The following is a 20,548-nucleotide window of genomic DNA, read 5'->3' as shown; positions in this document are numbered from 1 at the left end:
AGCAAGGTGTTTTGAAAAAACCCAAGAGGAGTCTCCACAGCAAATGAATCAGTAATTTCAAATGCTGCAGAGGTCGAGAAAGAGAAGACCATTAGATTCTTTAAGTCTTTTTTAGATATTTATATATATATATATATATATATATATATATATATATTTTATATATTTTAGGTTTTTGCAAGGCAAGGGGGTTAAGTGGCTTGCCCAAGGTCACACAGCTAGGTCATTATTAAGTATCTGAGGCCCGATTTGAACTCAGGTACTCTGCGCCACCTAGCCACCCCCTTGAAGTCATTTTAAAAAAAAATCAATTTTATTTTATTTGCATTCTTTATTTGAATTTTTTTTCCCTCATTCTTCCCCTATCCATTGAGAAAGCAAAAAAAAAAATATTTTGTTTTTGTTCAGTCATTTTCCAGTCTTGTCTCACTTTTCATGACACCATTTGGGGTTTTCTTAGAGAAGATACTGATTTACCATTTACTTCTCCAGCTTATTTTACAGAAGAGTAAGCTGAGGCAAACAGAGTGTGTGCCCATGTGCCTATGGTCACAGCTAGTAAGTGTCTAAGACCAGATCTGAACTCAGAAGACTTCCTGAGTCTTCCTGACTCTAGGACCAGTACTCTATCCACTGTGCTGTCTAGTTGTCTTTATAAATATATAGTCATGGGGCGGCTAGGTGGCACAGTGGATAGAGCACTGGCCCTGGAGTCAGGAGTACCTGAGTTCAATTCTGACCTCAGACACTTAATGACCTAGCTGTGTGGCCTTGGGCAAGCCACTTAACCCCATTTTGCAAAAAAACTAAAACTAAAAAATAAATATACAGTCGTGCAAAACAAATGACAGCATTATCCATGTCCAAAAATAAAAAGAAAAGAAAATAAGTTGCAATTTGTGTTCTTGAGTCCATCAGCTCTGTCCTTTGGGATTGTCATTAAGATCATTAGATTTGACATTTAAGAGAGAATTGGTAATTTTGGAGAGAACAGGTGAGGTCCAAAACCACATCACAAACAGTTTAAAATAGAAGAATATAGGAATTGAGTTTAGAAGGGGAAAGAAATATAAAGTTAACAGGGATGGTATGATATAATGAAGGGCTTTTTGATTTTTTTTTTAAAGAATGTAGGATAGGAGTGTAGGCATTAGGGAAGTATCTAGGAAGAGACTGAAAATTAGAAAAAAGGGTTATTTAAAAAAAAGAAAGGATGTTAAAGGGAAAGCAATTTGCTGAAGATGATAGCAGGGAATGGATCAATGTAGAAGTAGAAGGGTTGGTTTTGGCAAAAAGAAAAGTGACCTATTTGAAAACAGTGAAAATGATATTGGAGGGATGAGATAAGGAGAGAAGACAGAACTCTCAAGAGGATCTCAATTTTCTAAGTGAAATTACTCATACATACATATACAACATATATATGTATATGTATACATATATAATTTTTCCCTCAGGTGGGAGGCTGAAAGAGAAGAAAGGAAGTTTGCCATAGCCATTATGAGGAGGATCAAGAAAAACTGAATAGAAGGAATGTCTAGGTACACTAAAGGCACAGGTGAGGTTAGATAATGTAAATTTCTAGTGGACTCAGTCACAAGGTGTCCTGACTTCATCACAATTCAACCTCAGGAGTTGGAGCCATATGACACAAGAAATGGTATCAGCCAGACCAATGGAAAGGTAGTAGCAGAGACAGGATACCTTTATTATAGGGTTCTTGGAGTAATCAATGCTATCTATACTTTTCCTGGGAACAGGTAATCAAAATCTCAAAGGACATGTGTTTTAACCAGCTATTGCCCAGGCTTACTTTTGGACACACCCTTAAATAAATATAATTTAAGATTAAACCATTACTTCTTAGCTTCCAGGCTAGTATGGAAATGCTATTTCATATCGATCTGCTTAGATGTTCCATGCCATCTTCCATCTTCCCCTTCTAGGCTTTCTATATTGGACCCCACAAATCCCTCCCCAACTCCTCCAACCCCATTCAAAAGTTCCCAGTCTCTTAGTTAAGCAGAACAAGGTAATCCTCCCTCTCTTGTCCAGTCTTAACCCGAGGCCCTAGCTATTTGTTTCTCAAGTGGGTGCCTGAAGCCAGATGAGATGATGGATGGCTCTCCCCCCAAATAGTGGTCCAGTATCCTATAGCATCCTATAGCAATTACGGTTTATATTGATGGCCACTGTACATTCTGGATTTCCCAGGATGGTCATGATTTTTAAAAACAAAGTATACTAGTATAATTGTAGCACAGCAGATTCAACTTTTGCATAGAAGTTATGGTTACCACGTTCATGCTCCTCAGATTAGGAACATAGTATTTTCTGTTTCTTTCATTAATGTATCCCCCTTCCAAGCAGACTGAGACACTGGAGCTCATACTTATTTGTCTCCAACTAAAAGTTTAGCCCAGGGTTGGACATTCAATGAATATTTGTTGATCAACTTGCTTGATTTGTTAAATGTGGGGAAGAGGTCTGGAATATCCCTTTAATTGCATTAGGCCAAAAAGTCCTTGGAAGCAGAGGTTTTAGGTGTCTTCTTGACCTCATCACCTCCACAGTTCCCTGTACAAAGTTTTAGGTGTCTTCTTGATTCCATCACTTCCACAGTTTCCTGTACAAGGTTGATTGAATTGACATACGAGTATTGGGGGGGGGGGGGGTTGTCAAACATCTAAGCACTCACATTCACATCAGCATTATCCCTCAGTATCAGAGCTGGAAAGAACTTTATATATATATATATATATATATATATATATATATATATATATATATATATATATATATATATATATATATAAAATGTCTTTATTAAAGGAGGAAACTGAGGTCCAGAGCAGGAAGTGAGTTGGCCATGGTTACACAATTAGAAGACTAGAACCAAGTCTACAGGCATGGAGCAATGCTCTTCTTCCCTTGCTAGATGGACTTGATGTTCCTGACTCAGCATCTCTTTCATCTGAGCTCTATGCAAAGTAATATGGCTCTGGCTGAGCAGTGTAATAAAATGCTCCAGATCTTTGGCAGAAAGGCCTGAGTTCAAATTCTGGCCTTTCCACTTACTAGCTATATTGACTCGGGGCGAGTCACTTTTTTTCTCTGGGACTCAGTTTCTTCCTCTGTAAAATGGGCAGACTAGGCAGGATGAGTCCATGGGGCTTTTCATGTTTGACATTCAATAAGCTTGTAACATTCACCTACTGTAATTGCTGTCTCCTCTGACTTCTCTTTGCCAGTAGATGGTGCTATGAGAATGCTTTTTTTAAAAAAAAAACAAAACCAAAAGGTCATTAGGGCTTAGTCTCTGTGTAAGAGACTAAGGAACCTAATTTAAGGAACCTAATTGTAACTCTCATTGGAAAAATCATTCATTCAATAACTACTATTTGCCCAGCACAGTGCTGGTTTCTGGGAGGGCAATGGGTGGGAAAAGACTACTGTGAAAAAACATTTATTTAGAGCCCACTATGTGTAAAGCATATAAAAAACTTCACTCGGTTTAATATTCTTAATATTAATATTCTGAAGAGTGCTAATAGTTTCAGTTCATTCTCATAAATAATATTAGCAGTATTTATAAAACTATATTTATATAGTTTGCAAAGCACTTTATAAATATTATCATTTGATCTTCACAAACAACTTTGGGACACTTTTATTATCCTCACTTTACAGATGAGGAAATTGAGGCAAATAAACGTTAAATGACTTGCCCAGGGTCATACAGCTAGTAAAGGTCAAAGACAGGAGTCTTTCAACTCGATCCTCCTGGTCCCCAAGTCCAGTGCTCTATCTACTAAAATTTCTAGCCCCTTAATTCTTCCAGTTGTCCTCAAGTTCAGAGCAGAGCTGCCCCAACCTGTTTATAAATGGAAAACTTTTTTTCTTTTCTTCTCTTCTCTTTTCTGTACACATGAGACACAATAATGCCTTTCTTGTCATGATCCCAACAATCTGGGGTTGATAACATTGGGGATCAGTTTCTAGATCCCACATGTCAAAGAAACCATCCCCTAAAGTCAAATAAGTCATCAATAGAGGGTCTACTGTTTGGGACCATCTGAAGCATTGCCACTTCTATAGATGGTGGTAATTGAGAGTGAATCAGAAGTGATAAATGTCTCCCCCTTCAGTCAAAATCAAGGAGGTCCCACTGACTTCTTAGCTATATCTAGCCTCTTTCTATCATTAAACTCAAACTATCACAATTTCCTATTTATTTCTTCCCACCTGTCTTCAAAACATCTTAGGCTTAAGAGTGAAGCTGTAAGTCCAGAGTCTTGAGTTCAAATTTTAACTCTGCTATTTACTAGTAATCTTTGGTGACTGACCCCTGACCCATTCATTAAAAGGACTCACGGGTTTAGAGTCGGAAAAGATTCCATTGGTCAGCCTATACCCCTCATGCTGTGGGAAAAGGGACTAAGCCAAAGGGGTGGGTAGGATTAACCAAAGTCATACACATAATAAATAGCAGAGGTGGGTAATCTAAACCCCCTGACTCCAAATCATTCACTTTCCATTAAGCCATTTTGTACAGGATCTTGTGAGAAACCTGCTTTGTAAATCCTAAAAGGTCACGGAAATATGAACTGCTGTTGTGAATAGGCTACCTTGAGCACCTACTGGGGTGACAATCAGCAGGTACAAAATGGTGGGAGGAAATCGAGGGGGTGAGAAAGAGGGAATTAAGTTAGGGAGATCTGGAACCTGCAGGGGGTAGTAGTGTTCAGGGAACCCTCTGGATCTTCACTGGTCACTGTCTATCCCACATTCATCTGCTGGTCACCACTTGCACCTGTTCCCTACACCATTCCCAATGATCAACTGGATTTCATGTAGGTAGGATACAGTGCAGTCTGGTACAGAGAGGATGGAAGGCCAGCCAAAGCTTTCCAAGGACCTGAGGATTTTCCAGCTCTAATGCAGATTGGCTGTATGACTCTGGGAGAAATGCTGAATGTCTGCTTTTGTGGGTCAGTGGTCTCCAAAGTGGGGAATGGGACATGGATGCTGTGTGGGAGTGTGTGGACTCACCTTCCCTTTGAGCCATTCTTTGGATTTGTTTCCAACACAACCATACTTGCTTCTTCCCCAACACTTTCTTCTGCTATGAGAGCTTCCAACTGAATGTATTCAGAGCCCAGCATTTGCTCCTTGGGTCAGGTATAACTTAACTGCAGCTTGGGCACTAGCAGCAACAGCTATTCTGATGTCACTGAGAAAATTCCCCCTTTCCTCAGAGCTTACCTCATGGCTTTAGGTGGGTCCTGCAGACAGAACAGTGACTATGGAGGAAGAGCTCTGCCATCATTACCCTATCTCCTCTTCATGGGACAGTGAGTCCTCCAGGATGAACAGGCATCTGATCTACCTTGTAGCATTTTCTCCCCTGCATCCCAAACAACACTCCCCCATCTTCCCAACTTCCTGGTCATGTGGCTTTGTCACCCAGTGTCATCTCTGACACTTCATTCTTCTTCATTCCATATTTCCAATCTGTGGCTGATCTTGTCATGTCTTCCTCTAACCACCTCTTGAATCAATCCCCTTCTATGTACAGAGTTACCATTTTATTTCAAGCCTTCAGCAGGTCCTAGGACTATTATGATAGCCTCCTAATTGATCTCTCTGCCTTTCGCCTCTCTTCTCTCCATTCCCTGCACAATAGGCAAAAGAGATCTTCCTAAAGCATATGTATGATGAACATGCCATTCAGACTCAAAAAGCTCTAGTGACTCCCTATTGAGTCTAGGATCAAATATTATTTCATCCTTATCTCATACTCTTTCAATTCCTATTTGTGTATAAATTTTATAATGTACATGAACAGTTGTATATTATTTTTAAATAAGCAAATTATATATGCATAATAATGAATGTGTGCTCAAAAACTTTTTAGTGAGAGAAGTAAGTAAATCAAAAAGTCTAGAGAACACTGGATCAGGCAACCTGGACTAAATTGTGAAATTCTTCCTAAGCCATGCTGGGAGAGGGAATTTCCTCACAGGAGGGTGCCTACACCGATGAAATCACAGATCTATAACCAAAATTAAAAAAAAAGCCAGAGAAGGAGAGTAACCAGATTGCAGAATGTAAAAGGAAAGGAATCAAGACTTTGCCAGTCAATCCTAAGCTTTAGAGCTGTAAGTGGCCACAGAGATCTCTTTAGTTCAACCCTTTCATTTTACAGATGAAGAAACAGGCTTACTGAAGGTAAGTAATATTCCCAAGGTTGTAGCAGGGCCAGCATCCAGAGTCAGATTCTCTGAAGAGAAATCCAGTCCTCTCTCTGGTATACTGTATCACCCTGAACTTCATTTTGTCCTAGTGTACAACTGAAGTCTAAGTTAGCAGAAGCAGGAAGGAAAAGAAGGAAGAGGAAGAAAGGGAGGGAGGGGAAAGAAGAAACAGGAAGAGAGAAAGGGGGAGAGGGGAAAAAAGAGGTAGGAAAGGGTTGAGGAAAAAAGAAAAGAGGAAAGAAGGTAGAAGAAAAGGAGAAGAGAGGGGAGAGGAACAGGGACAAAGAAGTAAGGAAGGCGGGATCAGCGTTGGAGGAGAGAGAGAGGGGGGAAGGCAAAGGGCTGATGAGAGGCAACAGCTCTTAGAGGCCAAGATTCACTGTAAAATGAGGGGATTTGTTCTAGATGATTTCCAAGATCGCTTCTAGTTCTGTATTATGATCCATGTTGACATGGAAAGACTATGATGGGAGCTGGGAAATAGGCTTGTGTGGAATAGTTCAGGGAGACCTAAGGAAAAACAAAACTTGCTCCAAATTATTCCAGGGGTAACCTCATTCAACACTCTTTGACTTTTCATACCTTTTTCATATCTAGAATCTTACTTTACAAAAATCCTGGAAGATGGAAGACATATGCCTGATGACATTTTTTCCCCCATTTTCCAGGTGGAGAATAGGCATAGTAAGGTTAAGTGACAGTGTATTTCAGTTCTCCAGAACCCTAGTCCAGGTCTCTTCTGCTCTGATTACCCTGCTTTCTACATATCTTTTTTTTCATATTTTCTTGTACCAAAAAGTACCTATTAAGAACTAATGAGAGAAATTTGAGAGCATGTCACTTATATCACATGGTATAGTTGCTTTATGCAATTTATGGGTTCCTGAAATATTTGTGCAAATTGAATTATATATACCCAATGACTTACATAATTCCAGAGATTCTTTTTTTGAAAATGGTGTCAAGGGCCCTGGTGTGGGGACACTGGGGAGCAGCTCACTCCAGGGTGGCTGTCCAGGAAGGTTCCGCCATGGTCCAATCTCTTCTCTCCTGTGATCCAGTTCCCCAAGTGCCCTCCATCTGCAAATGAATATTCAAGTGATCCTGTTATCATCAAAGAGATCACATTGCTGGATTGGAAAAAGGCCAGGCTAAAGACATTAGAGTCTGGCAGATCAAGGAAGTCCTGGCAAAAACCCAGCTTGGACTGGGTTCATCTACCTGATGGAGTATGAGACCTTTCTTTAGGTCTCTTTTCCTTTTTCTTCTATTTTCTCTATTTTTTCCTCTTCCTCCTCCTCCTCCCCTAGTCATTCATAAAATCATAAGATAAAGAGCTTAGATTGAAAAGTTTCCTAAGGGAAGCTAAGTAACTTCTCCCAAATCACACAGGGAAGTGGAAGCCCCAGGATTTCAACTTGGGACTTCTGACTCCAAATAGATTTTTTTTTCTTTTATTGCCCTCATTAAACAGGGTGACTGCTGGCTAGTTCCACATTTCTAGGATTTAGCTTTCTTTCCTCAGGTCCCAGAGTATTTAAAAAAATAGAGGCAAAAAAAAAAAGCCCAACTGTCCAAAAGTTAAAAGCACTAAACCTCAAGTTGGGGCCCAGGTGGTCCCCTACTTTTCATGCACACACACATAAAAAGCCTGTAGTGATGACAAATCTTAGTAAACAAACTTCTAGATATCACGATTTGACCCTTTTCCCTAGCATGAGATTTACTTTTCCCTCAGGGGGCCATAGCCAAGTAACTTCATTCATAGATTCACACACATGAAAGCTGTCTGCTTCACTGGTTGTGTCCACTATGGAGTCCACTATATTTCAAAAGAGCAGCTAGGTGGCATAGTGGATATAGTGTCTGATCTGGAGTCAGGAATTCAAATCTGACTTTAGATGCTCATTTTGTGAGCAAGTCACTTAACACATTGTGCCTGTTTCCACTGTAAAAAGAACCAGTTAAGAAAATGGCAAATCACTTTAGTGTCTCTGCCAAAAAAAACTCCAAACAGGGTCATGAAGAATTGGACATCACTGAAAATGACTGAATAAAAAATTTCAAATAATAAAAGGAAAGGCATAGTTACAGATCTGATTTGGTGAGAACAGATTGTGGCTAGGCTCTTGCAATAAAAGATTTGTGAGCCAGCTTTTTGCTAGTACAGTTAACAGAATCAATGTAAAAAAAACATTAAAAATCTATTAAGAGGGGCAGCTAGGTGATGCAGTGAATAGAGCACTGGCCCTGGAGTCAGGAGGTCCTGAGTTCAAATCCAGCCTCAGACACTTAATAATTGCCTAGCTGTGTGACCTTGGGCAAGTCACTTTACTCTACTGCCTTGCCCCTCCCAATCTATTAAGAGAAAGAAATAATTGTTCTAGTAAGGGATCTGGATCATTTTCTGCAAAGTCTTAATTTCTAAATGCTATTTTAAGTGTGTGTGTGTGTGTGTGTGTGTGTGTGTGTGTGTATTTGTGGAGGGAGTAGGTAGGTATAAACAAAATTACAGAGAATGTTATTTAATTCTGGACTTATAGAAAAATTCAGCCAAAGACAACAGTATACTGTCCCCCAAAACATAAGATATGGTAGGCATTATATTTGTTACAAGGTTCTCAAGCTTCTTGGAGGATGAAAGGAAAGGTCAAGAAAATACAGTGACATGGGGCTTCTTTTATGTTCAATGATAAGCATTTCTCTGTATTATTTCAATCAAACATATTCAGAATGAAATAAATTAGACCATCATCTTAATTTTGTCAATTGGTGACCCCAAAGGAGAATCCTTCCCCTAAAGTTTGACATTGACACTCAGGAGATCTGACTACATCACTGACTGTCAGATAGCCAGGGATATGCATTAAACTTTGCTGGGCCTCCATTTCCTTAGTTGTATCTTAAAAATCATACCCTTTTTATGATCTGCCTTCATAGATTTATTGGGAAGAAAATACTGTAAAAACCTTCATATGTTAGCTATACTTTATAACAGAAATCTGTCTGCTGAGGACAAAGTTGTGTTTGGAGAGGAGGGATAGAGATGATTATTACTAAACTTTCTTATTGAGTAACCATTTGTTTTGGCAAAGTTTACCTATAAAACTGTCTTCTCATTTGTGAGTGATAATGATAATGATGTGGTAAAACAGAGCTCCCACACTTTTTTTTTGAGGGAATGTGAATGGGGAAAAAAGCAGATTGAGGTGGGGGGGGAACGTAGCCATTCTCATTTAGAAAATCAAGACAATCACAGTTGCACATTTTCCCAAATCTTTGGCTGTATTGCAATGGTTGGTTCATTTTTGTAATCTCCAACTAAACATTTCCTAACCATGGATTAACAATATAGTTACTGACTGGTTTCTTTTAACAGTATTTATCCAACATAACAAAATAAACTGCAATTTGTTATACTTTTTTTTACAAAACATTTTATAAATATTTTTACAAAATGTATACAAAGCAATTTCAAGTGAGACATACTATACAAATGAAGGTATTTAAGCAAATAAAGTCCATACCACACTGACAATAAGTGACACATCCTCTTGAAGTCAAGTCAGTCTGTAAGGCCTCCCTAATCTAACAAATTGTACTAAATTCTTCAGAGTTAAAATATATATTTTTTCGTAATTGCCAGTTCAAAATTTGCTTTAATTTTAGGCAGTACTTAAGGGACACGTGAAATCAAATTCTTAATAACAAATTCACATTTTCCACAACAATAGCAACAACAAAAAGAAAATGATTTTTCTTACGGAATACAAGTAGTCCTAAAATTTAGGTTAGATTAATGAACCTGAACCAAGGCTGGTTTCATTTAATCTGTTCCAGGAAAGTATTCAACACATGAGGGCTGACTTGGTATGTTTTGTGTGTATTTGACTATGTGTGTAGAGTGTACGTGTGTGTGTGTGTGTTGTGTCTGGGTAACCTAATCCGACAAGAGTAAAATACACTTTGTAATCTTCGTCATTATCAAGAATCCTTTGTCCATGAAAAGTAAACTTACAAATAGGACACAAAAATTTACAAGTTTCATTTTGGTAAATTAAGCTCTCCATCTGCTAGACAAATATGAGGACTCTTAAACCCTATATGACAAAATGTGGAGCAGCTGGGGTCAGGGTGGCATGGGGGCTGTGATTAGAAGAAAAGATGGTTCATGGCATGGAGAGTCCATCTTCTCTCTTATGAATGCTGACTCATGGGAGCTAATGTAAATTTTGGCTAGCCTACCCTACTGTTTTCTATATATGCAACCCCACAGTAAAGAATGGAGTCTAATGATCCAGTTCAAAATTCTGCTGGAAAGTAAGGTAGCTTAATTCCTACAAGGAGTTTGAAAAATTGGAGACTTGGAATGGGGTGAGGTGAGACAGGGGTCCTAAGATAATGGTGCCCAAACAGAAATTTCAAACTGGCAATATACCAACTCAGTCTTTCAAATATGTTACATTGGTGAGGTCTGGGGAATGTTGAGCTGTGACAATTCACATCCTGGATATTGGCACAAATTAGTAAAAATGGCAATCCCTAAACAGCCTAGATCTTCCAATTTCTAGTTATAGAGCAAGGGGGAAGGGGTGGAGAGAGGAGGAAAATGGCCCACTGAGTCTATGAGGACTACTTTTATCACAGGTTAGTTAAAAGAGGGAAGGGGAGAAGGTAAGAGGAAGAGAAACAGTTATTTCTTTTCCCATGGGTTGTTGCACTTTTAAAATGGTTAGAGGCCTTACTTTCTCTTTCAGGCCACTCTGAATGATAAACACCCAGCATGAGAATAAATGGGCTACCTCTGCCCTAGTGAGAATCAAAAGCAGGTATGGGATCTTGGCAATAAATGTTCAAGTGAAGGCTAGAGGATGCACATGTAAAGAGAAAAACAACAGGCAATAAGAGGGAAAGAAAAAGACAAGAGAAGAGGGAGAGCACACTGTTGTCATCATAAAAGGTCTCTGATTTTGAACAGGCATATATACATATATGCATGTATGTGTGTATATTTTATATATATATATATATATATGAAAAATTTTTTTCATATAGCTGTTTCAGCAACAATTGAAAAACTGATGGGTACAACAGCATTAAGAACAAAACTAAACAAAAGTGGCATGCTCTGGGGAAAGGAAAAGAAAACAATGAGCTGGAAGAAAAAATAAAGAATAAGAGTCTATCATCATCAACATGAGCACTGGCCAAGTATAAACCATCAAAGGGCATCCTTTGGCTCTAAACTGGGAATTACCTATTTTTTAGATCTTTCCTTTCAACAGTGGATTGAGCTGGTTCACTTTGGTCTGTATGTATTTTGGTAATTGTAATTGCTACTTGGGGCAACTAATATTTTTAACAGCAACAATCATAAACACGGCTAAAGTCCCCTTAAAAGTATAAATTAAAAAATCATAACACTGTTTTTAAATGAAAGTGCATTTTGACACTTGGATGGGGGGGGGTTGGTTTTTAAAAACAAAATCAAAGAAACCCAAACATACCACAACATAAAGATTTAGGTTGACTATATCCAATTATAAAATGCAAAACTTTTTTTTTCAATAGTTAACATATATATGCATTTAAATATATACACATATATAATAATCATGGCTCTATCATGGCCTCCCTCCCCTGTACACTTTGCCACTTAGATTAACCTCGCATCATTCATTTTAGTTACGCTATTGTGACCAAGGACAGAGCATAACTCAGATGAAATTCACCAGATACAGACATACCATAAAACAGGAAGTTTTGCTCCAGGCGCTCTAGAAAAGCGCTCCGATGACGAAGGAGGGAGCCCTGCAATGCCCTGCTGCTCCTGTGCAGGCTTCCCAGGTCAAAGCCTGGGATTCTCAGCCAGAGATCTGCTGCGGCTTCAAGAGGGTCTCTATAAGTAAGGCCATGGGGTTGCTCTTTCCCTCCCCCACAAAAAACAAAGCTCTCAAACAGGGATATGGATGGGACTAAAAATAAAAGCAGCTTCTATTGGTCTTGTTTGATTTTTTTAATAAGTATTTTTTGTATGATATGTGATTGTCAGCATTTTACTTCGGGCCTAGTGGACTGCGATCTCACTGAGTTTCAGTGTTTTCTTTTTTTTTTTAAACAAAACAAAACAAAAGTGACCATAAGCACTATCCTAACACTTGAGATGTGTAGGGCCTATGAGACTGCTTTCTAACAAGGATGAGCTTTACTGGGAATCTCCCTGTAACCACAACGAGTATTGCTTTCAAACACAGAACAGGATTGAGTTTAAAAGGGTGACCTGTGATGAAAGATCAGGCTGGCTGGAGTTAGGGGATGCTTTCCATTCGTTCCTGCTAGGAGAGAACGTTAACTTGCCCAGGGGACTGCTTCTATTAACACTCGAGGATACTATTTACAGCTGCTTCTAAAATGGAGTCAGTTTCTACACCACCTTCACTGGGGTCCGGCATGAATCTTTCCAGGCAGTTTTCTGGCGATGCCATTGGGGAAAAGTTAGGGAAATCTAACTCAATGGAACCACTGCTGGCCATGTCAGTTTGGAGGTGCCTCCCAGGCTTTTTGAGTTCCAAGATGTTTTTGAATGTCGTTTCTAAACTCTTACTGAGTTGAAGATCTGGTTGGGGCTCACCCGACCCTCTCATGATGTCTGTGTGTAGAACCTCATTCTTTGGAGAATTCCTCAGAGTTTTGTCTTGAAGGGAATTGTTGCAAGTCCCCTCTGAGTGAGGTTCAACAGTATTACTTGATCGCTGGCTGTCCGTACCATGATCTAGTCTGGATGAGGTCTTCAGAGAGCCCTCAGAGCCTGGAGAGCACTCACTCCCCCTGGAGGAGTCTCCCCTGACTACCTTTTCTTCAGCTTTGCCCCCAAACTGAACTGTACCTGCCTTGTCAAATTTCAGGGCTTTGCCAAGGCATTCTGTTTTTTTAGAAATATTTCCTCCTGGGGAGACCATAATGTGGTTAGGCACTGTATGAGGCTGGTCATAATTTGCTGGTTCTGCCACAGCTAGCTTGGCTCGGTCTTTACTTTGGACCTTGGAGGCCACTGCCAGGTTCAGAGCGCTCGATGCTTTGCTGCCATGCTGGTCACTCCTGCCAAACTGTGTGTCTTCAGTGGCTTTATCTAGTTGTTTGGAGGAACAACAGAAATCGGCCTGATAACCATCTGGAAGTAGGAAAAAACATACCTGAGTCTACAGCTTTTGTGTATGAAAGACATTTACTGAATGGACAAGACAAGAAGAGCCAAATGAATAGAAGTTCAGTGGTTAAGATGAACAAGGGTGAATACATATTAGACTCTACCAAACAGATTACTCCCCATGCTTTGAGAGGGTTTGTCAGCATATTGGGATTATCCAGAAGCTTGATGTCTAGACTGATAATTTATCAGTAGATTTTGGTAGGCATCAGCTTGGGAGTTTGGACCTCTCTTGGAATGTGATAGCTTGAAGATATATTGGTCAATTAATTGGGCAAAAGCTCTCCCCAACCCTGGTCTCTCAGCTGTTTGGTTTTTTTGCCCTTCCCCCTCCCCTTTTTTGGGGAAAAAGTCTGAAAACATGTTAGACAACTGGCATTAGGCTTCAGATGTTTTTCCCCTTTCGAGATACAAGCAGTGTGAACTACATAAGAATATCCACCTTTTTCTGAAAAAAAGTGATGGAACCTCAAAAAAATCCACACACACACAGACAACAGCAAATCTAGACAAGCTTTGTTGAACAAGAGCAAAAAGTGGTCAGCAAAATCATAAAAATGCTTTCATATCAGGAAAAGTGGGAGAATAGGATGGAAGGCATGGAACAGAGACAGCTGCATCAAACAAAACTGAACTGAACTCGAACCGAAAGATCAAGAAGCCTGTGGGAGCACAGCGATGAGAACTTAGAACAAAAAGTTAATTCTTCAATTACAAAACTAAGAAGGCTGAAAGAATAAAGGATAAAGATCTACTTTAAAAAGACCTGAATGAACACATGCATTGTTTTCTATCTGGATCCATGACTTCACTGTCCTGACCATCTGCCCAGCTGTGTCTCCCCAAGGACCACCAAATCTTTTCATCCTGCCACAGGAGTTATTCAAGGGAGTGCTCTTATTTTTTCTATTTCTATACTCAGCATCTCACCCTGAGGATCGGGAGCTGAGGGGGACTTGAGCAGCCATGAGTCCAATTCCTGAAGTACAGAGAGGCTAAGGGACATCTCATAGCTACTGGATAGTACTGGAGGTAGTATATGAACCTAAGGTTAGTCTTGCTATAAATAGCAGGTGCTAAGTAAATGCTCATTTACTCATTCACTGGTATAGGGAACTCCTAAGAAGAAAATTCTCTCGACTCCATTAAGTCTCAGCAAGGTGCTGGAGACCCTGAGAGGTTGTGACTGTCCAGCCAGTCCCATTTCAGGGAGCCAGGATATGAGAGGGGAAAGCCCTGAGCCCAGTCATCTCCTGCCTTCAAGCCCACACCAGGTCTCTAGGCCATGCTGCCTAAATCCAAGAGAAACACCCTTCATAACAATGCAGAACTATGGTGGACAGACTCATACAAACATTATCATCTCCATTTTACAGATGAGAAAGTTGAGGCCCAAAGAGATTTAATGCCTTGATAGAGATCATACAGCCAAAAGGTGGAAGCCTGGGCCTCAGACCTGATCCTTGAACTCCAAGCCAACATTTTTTTCACAACATCATGCTGCAGATCCTGAACTCCAAGAAGGAGCTCTGGGAAAAATACAATGTATCCTTTTCTATAAAAAGGAGTAAACATGCAAATTCTTATATAGAGTGTTAGTATAATAGCATAGAGACAAAGACTCAGGTGGACTCAAGTTGGGAAAAAGGGAGCATAGTGGAAACATGAAGGGCAAGAAGCCAATGTCTGATGAATAAAGAAAAGCTGAGCAAGATATAAAAGGGTGACAGAAATTATTGCTATAAGTCTGGATTCTTCAGATGACCTTTTTGTAACTGGGTGTTGCCCTGGGGTGCTGGCAACAATCTGCCACATATTAAATGAGGCTAAGGGAGAGACAAAAGGCTTCTTCTAGATGGGTGGGAGGGCGCCAGAAAGCGCTCTCAAGCAAGACCATGGAGGACAGATTGTTTTCAGCTTCAACAAGAGAGTGGAATTAGGCAAAAAATTACCAAGCTCTCCGTACCCTTTGAAACTGAGATCCCATGACCAGGCATATGCCTCATGGAGATCAAAGTCAGAAAAAAAAGATTCCATATATTCTAAAAACATTCTCAGCTATACTTTTTTTTTTGTGGTAGCAAAGAACTAGAAACAAAGTGGATGCACATCAATGAGGAACAGCTCAATAAATTTCAAACATGTGAACATAATAGAATATACCATAAAACCACATGCCACAAAACATGACAAATATGAGGAATTCAGAAAAATTTTGTAGGACATACAAAATGATGCAGAGTGATCTAAAAAGAGAGAGGTTAAAAAAATGTACACAATGTCTACTACAATGAAAATGCCCCCCCAAAAAAGTACACAGTATTTAGTTATATTGATATGTACAAATCTGTGCTTGGAGGAGAGATTAATAAATGTACCTCATTCCTTTTGCTAAAGGGCTGAGACTATGGGTGTGTATTACCATATGTATTGTCAGTCATTGAGGCAATTTTTTTTGTTTACTTTGGTTTATGTTTTTTTTCCCCTTTGTAACAAGGGGTGCTTCCCAGAATGTTGTGGGGGGGGCAGTGGGGAGAGGGAAGGCCTGGTCAAAGTAGGCAGATCTGGAAATGACTGTGAGGTGAAAAAAAAGGTATTCTTTAGTTTTTCTAATCTGTACTTTGAGGGTGATAACAGTCACCTCACCCATCTCACAGGTTTCTAGCAAAGATCCAAAGGCTTTAGAACTGGAAGGTACTTTAGAGATTATCTAGTCCAATCCTTTTATTGTGAGAGCATGTTATTGTTTGTTCTTCATTCTTAAGAGGACTTCAAAGATCAGGGAGGTGATGCCAGGAAATGCAAATGAATAGGATTTAAGTGAGGAAGGGCTATGCAGTCTCACTTTCTCTTCTGAAGCCATCTGAGGCCAGCGGTCAGATATGGAGTACAACTACTGGAGATGGCCCTGGACGCAACCTTGGCCTTTTTAAGGCTAAGGTTTTTAACTGGTCTTAGTTTGGCTGAGGCAAAGCCCATTCAGTAATTAAGGTTGGTAAGAAATAAGTTAAAAAATGGCCTGGTCCCTTACTTACTCTCCCAAACTCTCCCACAAAAAAAACAAACAAACAAACAAAAAAAAAAACAATCTGAGTCAGGAAGACCCTCAGAGTTTCTGGCCCAAAACAAAACAGTCGCTGTTTACTTTCACTCTGAGCAATCAGGGCCCAAAAACCAAGTAGGGCTTGAAGGACTAGGATAGAATCCCAAATATCCTAAGATTAACATCCTCTCCTTTGAACAGAGAAGATTCCATCCCAAGTCTTCTGCTATGATATGCTCCTTCTTCATATGCATGTTTAATAATGGTCAGAAACATTTTGAAAGCATTACAAGTATAATTTTTTTAACTATATGGAAGGAAATCAATAAATATTTGAAGAAAAAAAAACAAAAGGTACCAATAAACTTTAAAAAGAATCATCAGATGACTTAGAGAAATATTTCAGTGACTGATCAAGGATTAACTGACTTACCCATGGCCATAGAGCTATTAAGTTTCTGAGATGAGACTTGAACTCAGGTCTGTCCTGAATCTAAAATTAATCACTCTTTCCTTTTTATCATGTACCTTTTCATGTGAAAGGACTTGTATTTCTGAACCATGGTTTAATAAGAATCATAGGCTATTGGCCAGGGATGAGACAGACAGGCAGACAGAGAGAGAGAGAGGTGAGAGAAAGAGAGAAGACATATATTTGCTTGGAGTTTTGCATATAGTAAGAGGATTTTAAATTGAAAATGGAGCATTGAGAAAAGACCACAATGATATGCCAAAATAGACATTACAAGGTTGACATGTGGTTGTCATGGCATCTGATCTGATGTCATGGTGGTCTTCAAGAATGAAGGACCAACATTATCATCACAGATAAGTCTGAGAAAATTCATAGTAATTCAGAGAAGACAATATGCAGAAAAAATAATAGTATTGCATCTAAAGGTGCCTCTACTTTCTCTTCTTAACCCCTAACAATCTTGCATCCCATCTTTTTATTCCAGAGAAACTATTTTTTTCCAAATTGACTAATGATATATTAATTGCCAATTTCAATGACCTTTCCTCAATCTTCATTCTTTTTGACCTCTCTTTGGCCTTTGATACTTGATTATTCTCTCCTTAATACTCTCTTCTTTCTAGGTGTTGTTTAGGACACTGCTCTCTCCTGATTTTCCTCCTACCTATCTTGTTACTGCTCTTTTCCTGAATCCTCATCCAGTTCATACACCCTAACTGTAGGGACTGTTCTGGACCCTTTTCTCTTTTTCCTTTAAACTCCTTAACTTGGTGATCTCTTTAGCTCCTGTGGATTTACAAACCATTTTTTTTTTTTTTTGGTTTTTGCAAGGCTAAGGGGTTAAGTGACTTGCCCAAGGTCACACAGCTAAGTGAGCATTAAGTGTGTCTGAGGTGGTATTTGAACTCATGAACTTCTGACTCCAGGGCTGGTGATCTGAGGTAGGATTTGAACTCATGAACTTCTGACTCCAGGGCTGTGCCACCTAGCTGCCCCTTTATATACCATTCTATTCTGCCCCAATCTTTCTATTGACCTCCATTCTGGAAGTTCCAATGGCCTCTCAAGCATCTTAAATTCGACATATCAAAAGGGAATCCATTATCTTTTCCTCTAAACTCTTCCCCATCCCCTTTTACTTTGGCTATTTCTGCACCATCTTCCCAGTTCTTCAGATTTATAATCTAGGAATCCTCATGGATTCCTTACTATTTCTTGCCCTTCCATATTCAAGCTATTGCCAAGCCCTTTCAATTTCACCTTTGCAACATCTCTCAAACACATCCCCTTCTCTCCTCTGCCACAGTTTCTCATAACCTCATAAACTGGATTTTATCACAATAGCCTGCTGGTTGGTCTTCCTGCCTCCAATCTCTCACTCCAAAATATCCTCCATTCAGCCTCCAAAGTGATTTTCCTAAAGCCTATGTCTGACCATGTTGCATACACCCCTCTCTCCCCAACAAAACTCCATTGCCTTTAGGAGCAAATACAAAATGCTATGTTTGGTTTTCAGAGCCTTTCCTAACTTACCCTTTCCGACCTTGCCAGCTTTCTTATACCTTAACCTTACTCCCCAACCTTACTCCCCCTTTGATGTAGGAATGCTGGCCTCCTAGCTGTTCTACAAATAACACCCTCCATCTCTCAGCTCTGGGCATTATCCCTCTCTCCCCACAACCTGAAATGCTTGCCCTCTCTTCCACTTCAACTACTGACCTCCCTGGCTTCCTTTCAGTCCCAATAACAATCTTAATTTATATGGGAAGCCTTCCTTAACCCTTAATTCCAATGCTTTCACTCTGTTGATTATTTCCTATTTATCCCATATAGAGCTTGCTTTGCATGTTGTCTCTCCAACTAGACTGTGAGCTCCTTGAGAGCAGAGACTCTTTTATCTCTTTTTGTATTCCCAGGACTTAGCACAGGGCCTGTCACATAACAGATGCTTGATAAATGTTTATTGGACTGAATGATAAAGCTCATGTCAATTAAATTTCAAATGTGCAGATTATGGTTAATAAAGTAAATCTTAACATGAAGAGGTAAACAGCCTCAATAGTTATCACTGAGGCTTATTACATAATTCATGATTAAATACAATAATAAAAGTGATCATTTTCTTCTTTCACAACATGACTAATATGGAAACATGCTAACCATGATTATACATGTATAACTTATACCAGATTACTCATTGCCATAGTGAGGGGAGAGGGAAGGGACAGAATAGAAAAATGTGGAACTTAAAAACCTACAAAAAGATGAATGTTGAAAACTATCTTTGCATGTAATTGTAAAAAAATAAAATACATTTAAAAAAAGTGATCAGGGGATGGCTAGGTGGCGCAGTGGATAAAGCACCGGCCCTGGAGTCAGGAGTACCTGGGTTCAAATCCAGTCTCAGACACTTAATAATTACCTAGCTGTGTGGCCTTGGGCAAGCCACTTAACCCCACTGCCTAGCAAAAAAACTAAAAAAAAAGTGATCATTTTCATTCAAAAGGAAAATAATAAAAGAAGCAGTGGAGAATGTATTATAAATCAAGTATTTTTGTGTTTCTATATGGAAATTTACCAACTTAAATGGTGAAGCAGGCTGCACAGAATTTGAATGAAGGTGGCAGCAAGAGAAGTGATACTAATATGGGGGGGATGGTATTCCTATACCTCAAAACACTCACCAAAGAGGAAGAAACAGAAAATGACTTGTGGATTGATGACAAAGACAACAGGGAGGAAAGACACAGGTGTGATGGGGCATTTCACATCTTTTCTGGTTTCTGCTAGCTAAAGAGTAACTGTTAAGTTCTTGCCCTTGATGAAAAATTTAATCTTACAGAAGTCAGAGGAAGTGACCAGGAATTTTGTTGTCAGAATTAATAATTCTAACTTAATAAAGAGGAACTGGATGTTAACTTGACATGATGGAAACCTTGTCAAGAAGTAAACATACCACTTCCTTCAGAATTCAGAACAGCGGAAGGAACCTCTGTTCATTCTAGGCATTCTGATGGAAGAGTAGATTCCAAAGTGTTTGGAGAATGATGAAATAGGAAGGAGCCCATAGTTCAAGTTAACAAAAGGAAGGAGCATAGGATCATAGAACCAGTGCTTAAAAAAAGGTATCAGAGGTCATTTAGACTAATGCTGTCATTTAGAAAAAGAGGGAATAACTTGTTCAAGGTCACCCAGTAATGAGTATCAGAGGTAGGATGTGAACTCAGGTCCTCTGACTTCACAGACAGTGCTCTTTCCATGGTCTCTTTATGACATAATCTTTTTTTTTAAGTTTTTTTGCAAGGCAAATGGGGTTAAGTGGCTTGCCCAAGGCGACACAGCTAGGTAATTATTAAGTGTCTGAGACCGGATTTGAACCCGGGTACTCCTGACTCCAGGGCCGGTGCTTTATCCATTACACCACCTAGCCACCCCTTTATGACATAATCTTAAGAGGGATGAAAGACATTCAAGAAGGAGAATCTAATGTTGCCAACATAAATTATTCCAAAGGGAAAAGAGGGATCTGTCTAAAGAGATCTGTATAGATAATGAACTGAGATTTT

General features: G+C 39.4%; 1 protein-coding gene across 8 annotated transcripts in view; it reads right to left on the bottom strand.

The window, feature by feature from the left end:
* Nucleotides 1-11,258: 11,258 nt before the first annotated feature.
* The window catches only part of BICRAL (BICRA like chromatin remodeling complex associated protein), a 101,796-nt gene continuing 92,506 nt past the window's right edge, over nt 11,259-20,548 (bottom strand). For all 8 annotated transcript variants that reach the window (XM_074236974.1, XM_074236972.1, XM_074236971.1 and 5 more), the window contains one exon: nt 11,259-13,428. In XM_074236974.1, the coding sequence (XP_074093075.1) occupies nt 12,632-13,428 (797 nt within the window). In that variant the 3' untranslated portion in view covers nt 11,259-12,631. The remainder of the gene's footprint in view (nt 13,429-20,548) is intronic.

This window comes from Macrotis lagotis, chromosome 5, assembly GCF_037893015.1.
Source record: "Macrotis lagotis isolate mMagLag1 chromosome 5, bilby.v1.9.chrom.fasta, whole genome shotgun sequence".
Lineage (NCBI taxonomy): Eukaryota > Metazoa > Chordata > Mammalia > Peramelemorphia > Peramelidae > Macrotis > Macrotis lagotis.
The sequence above is the reverse complement of the archived record's forward strand: the minus strand, read 5'-3'. Positions and strand labels throughout refer to the sequence as shown.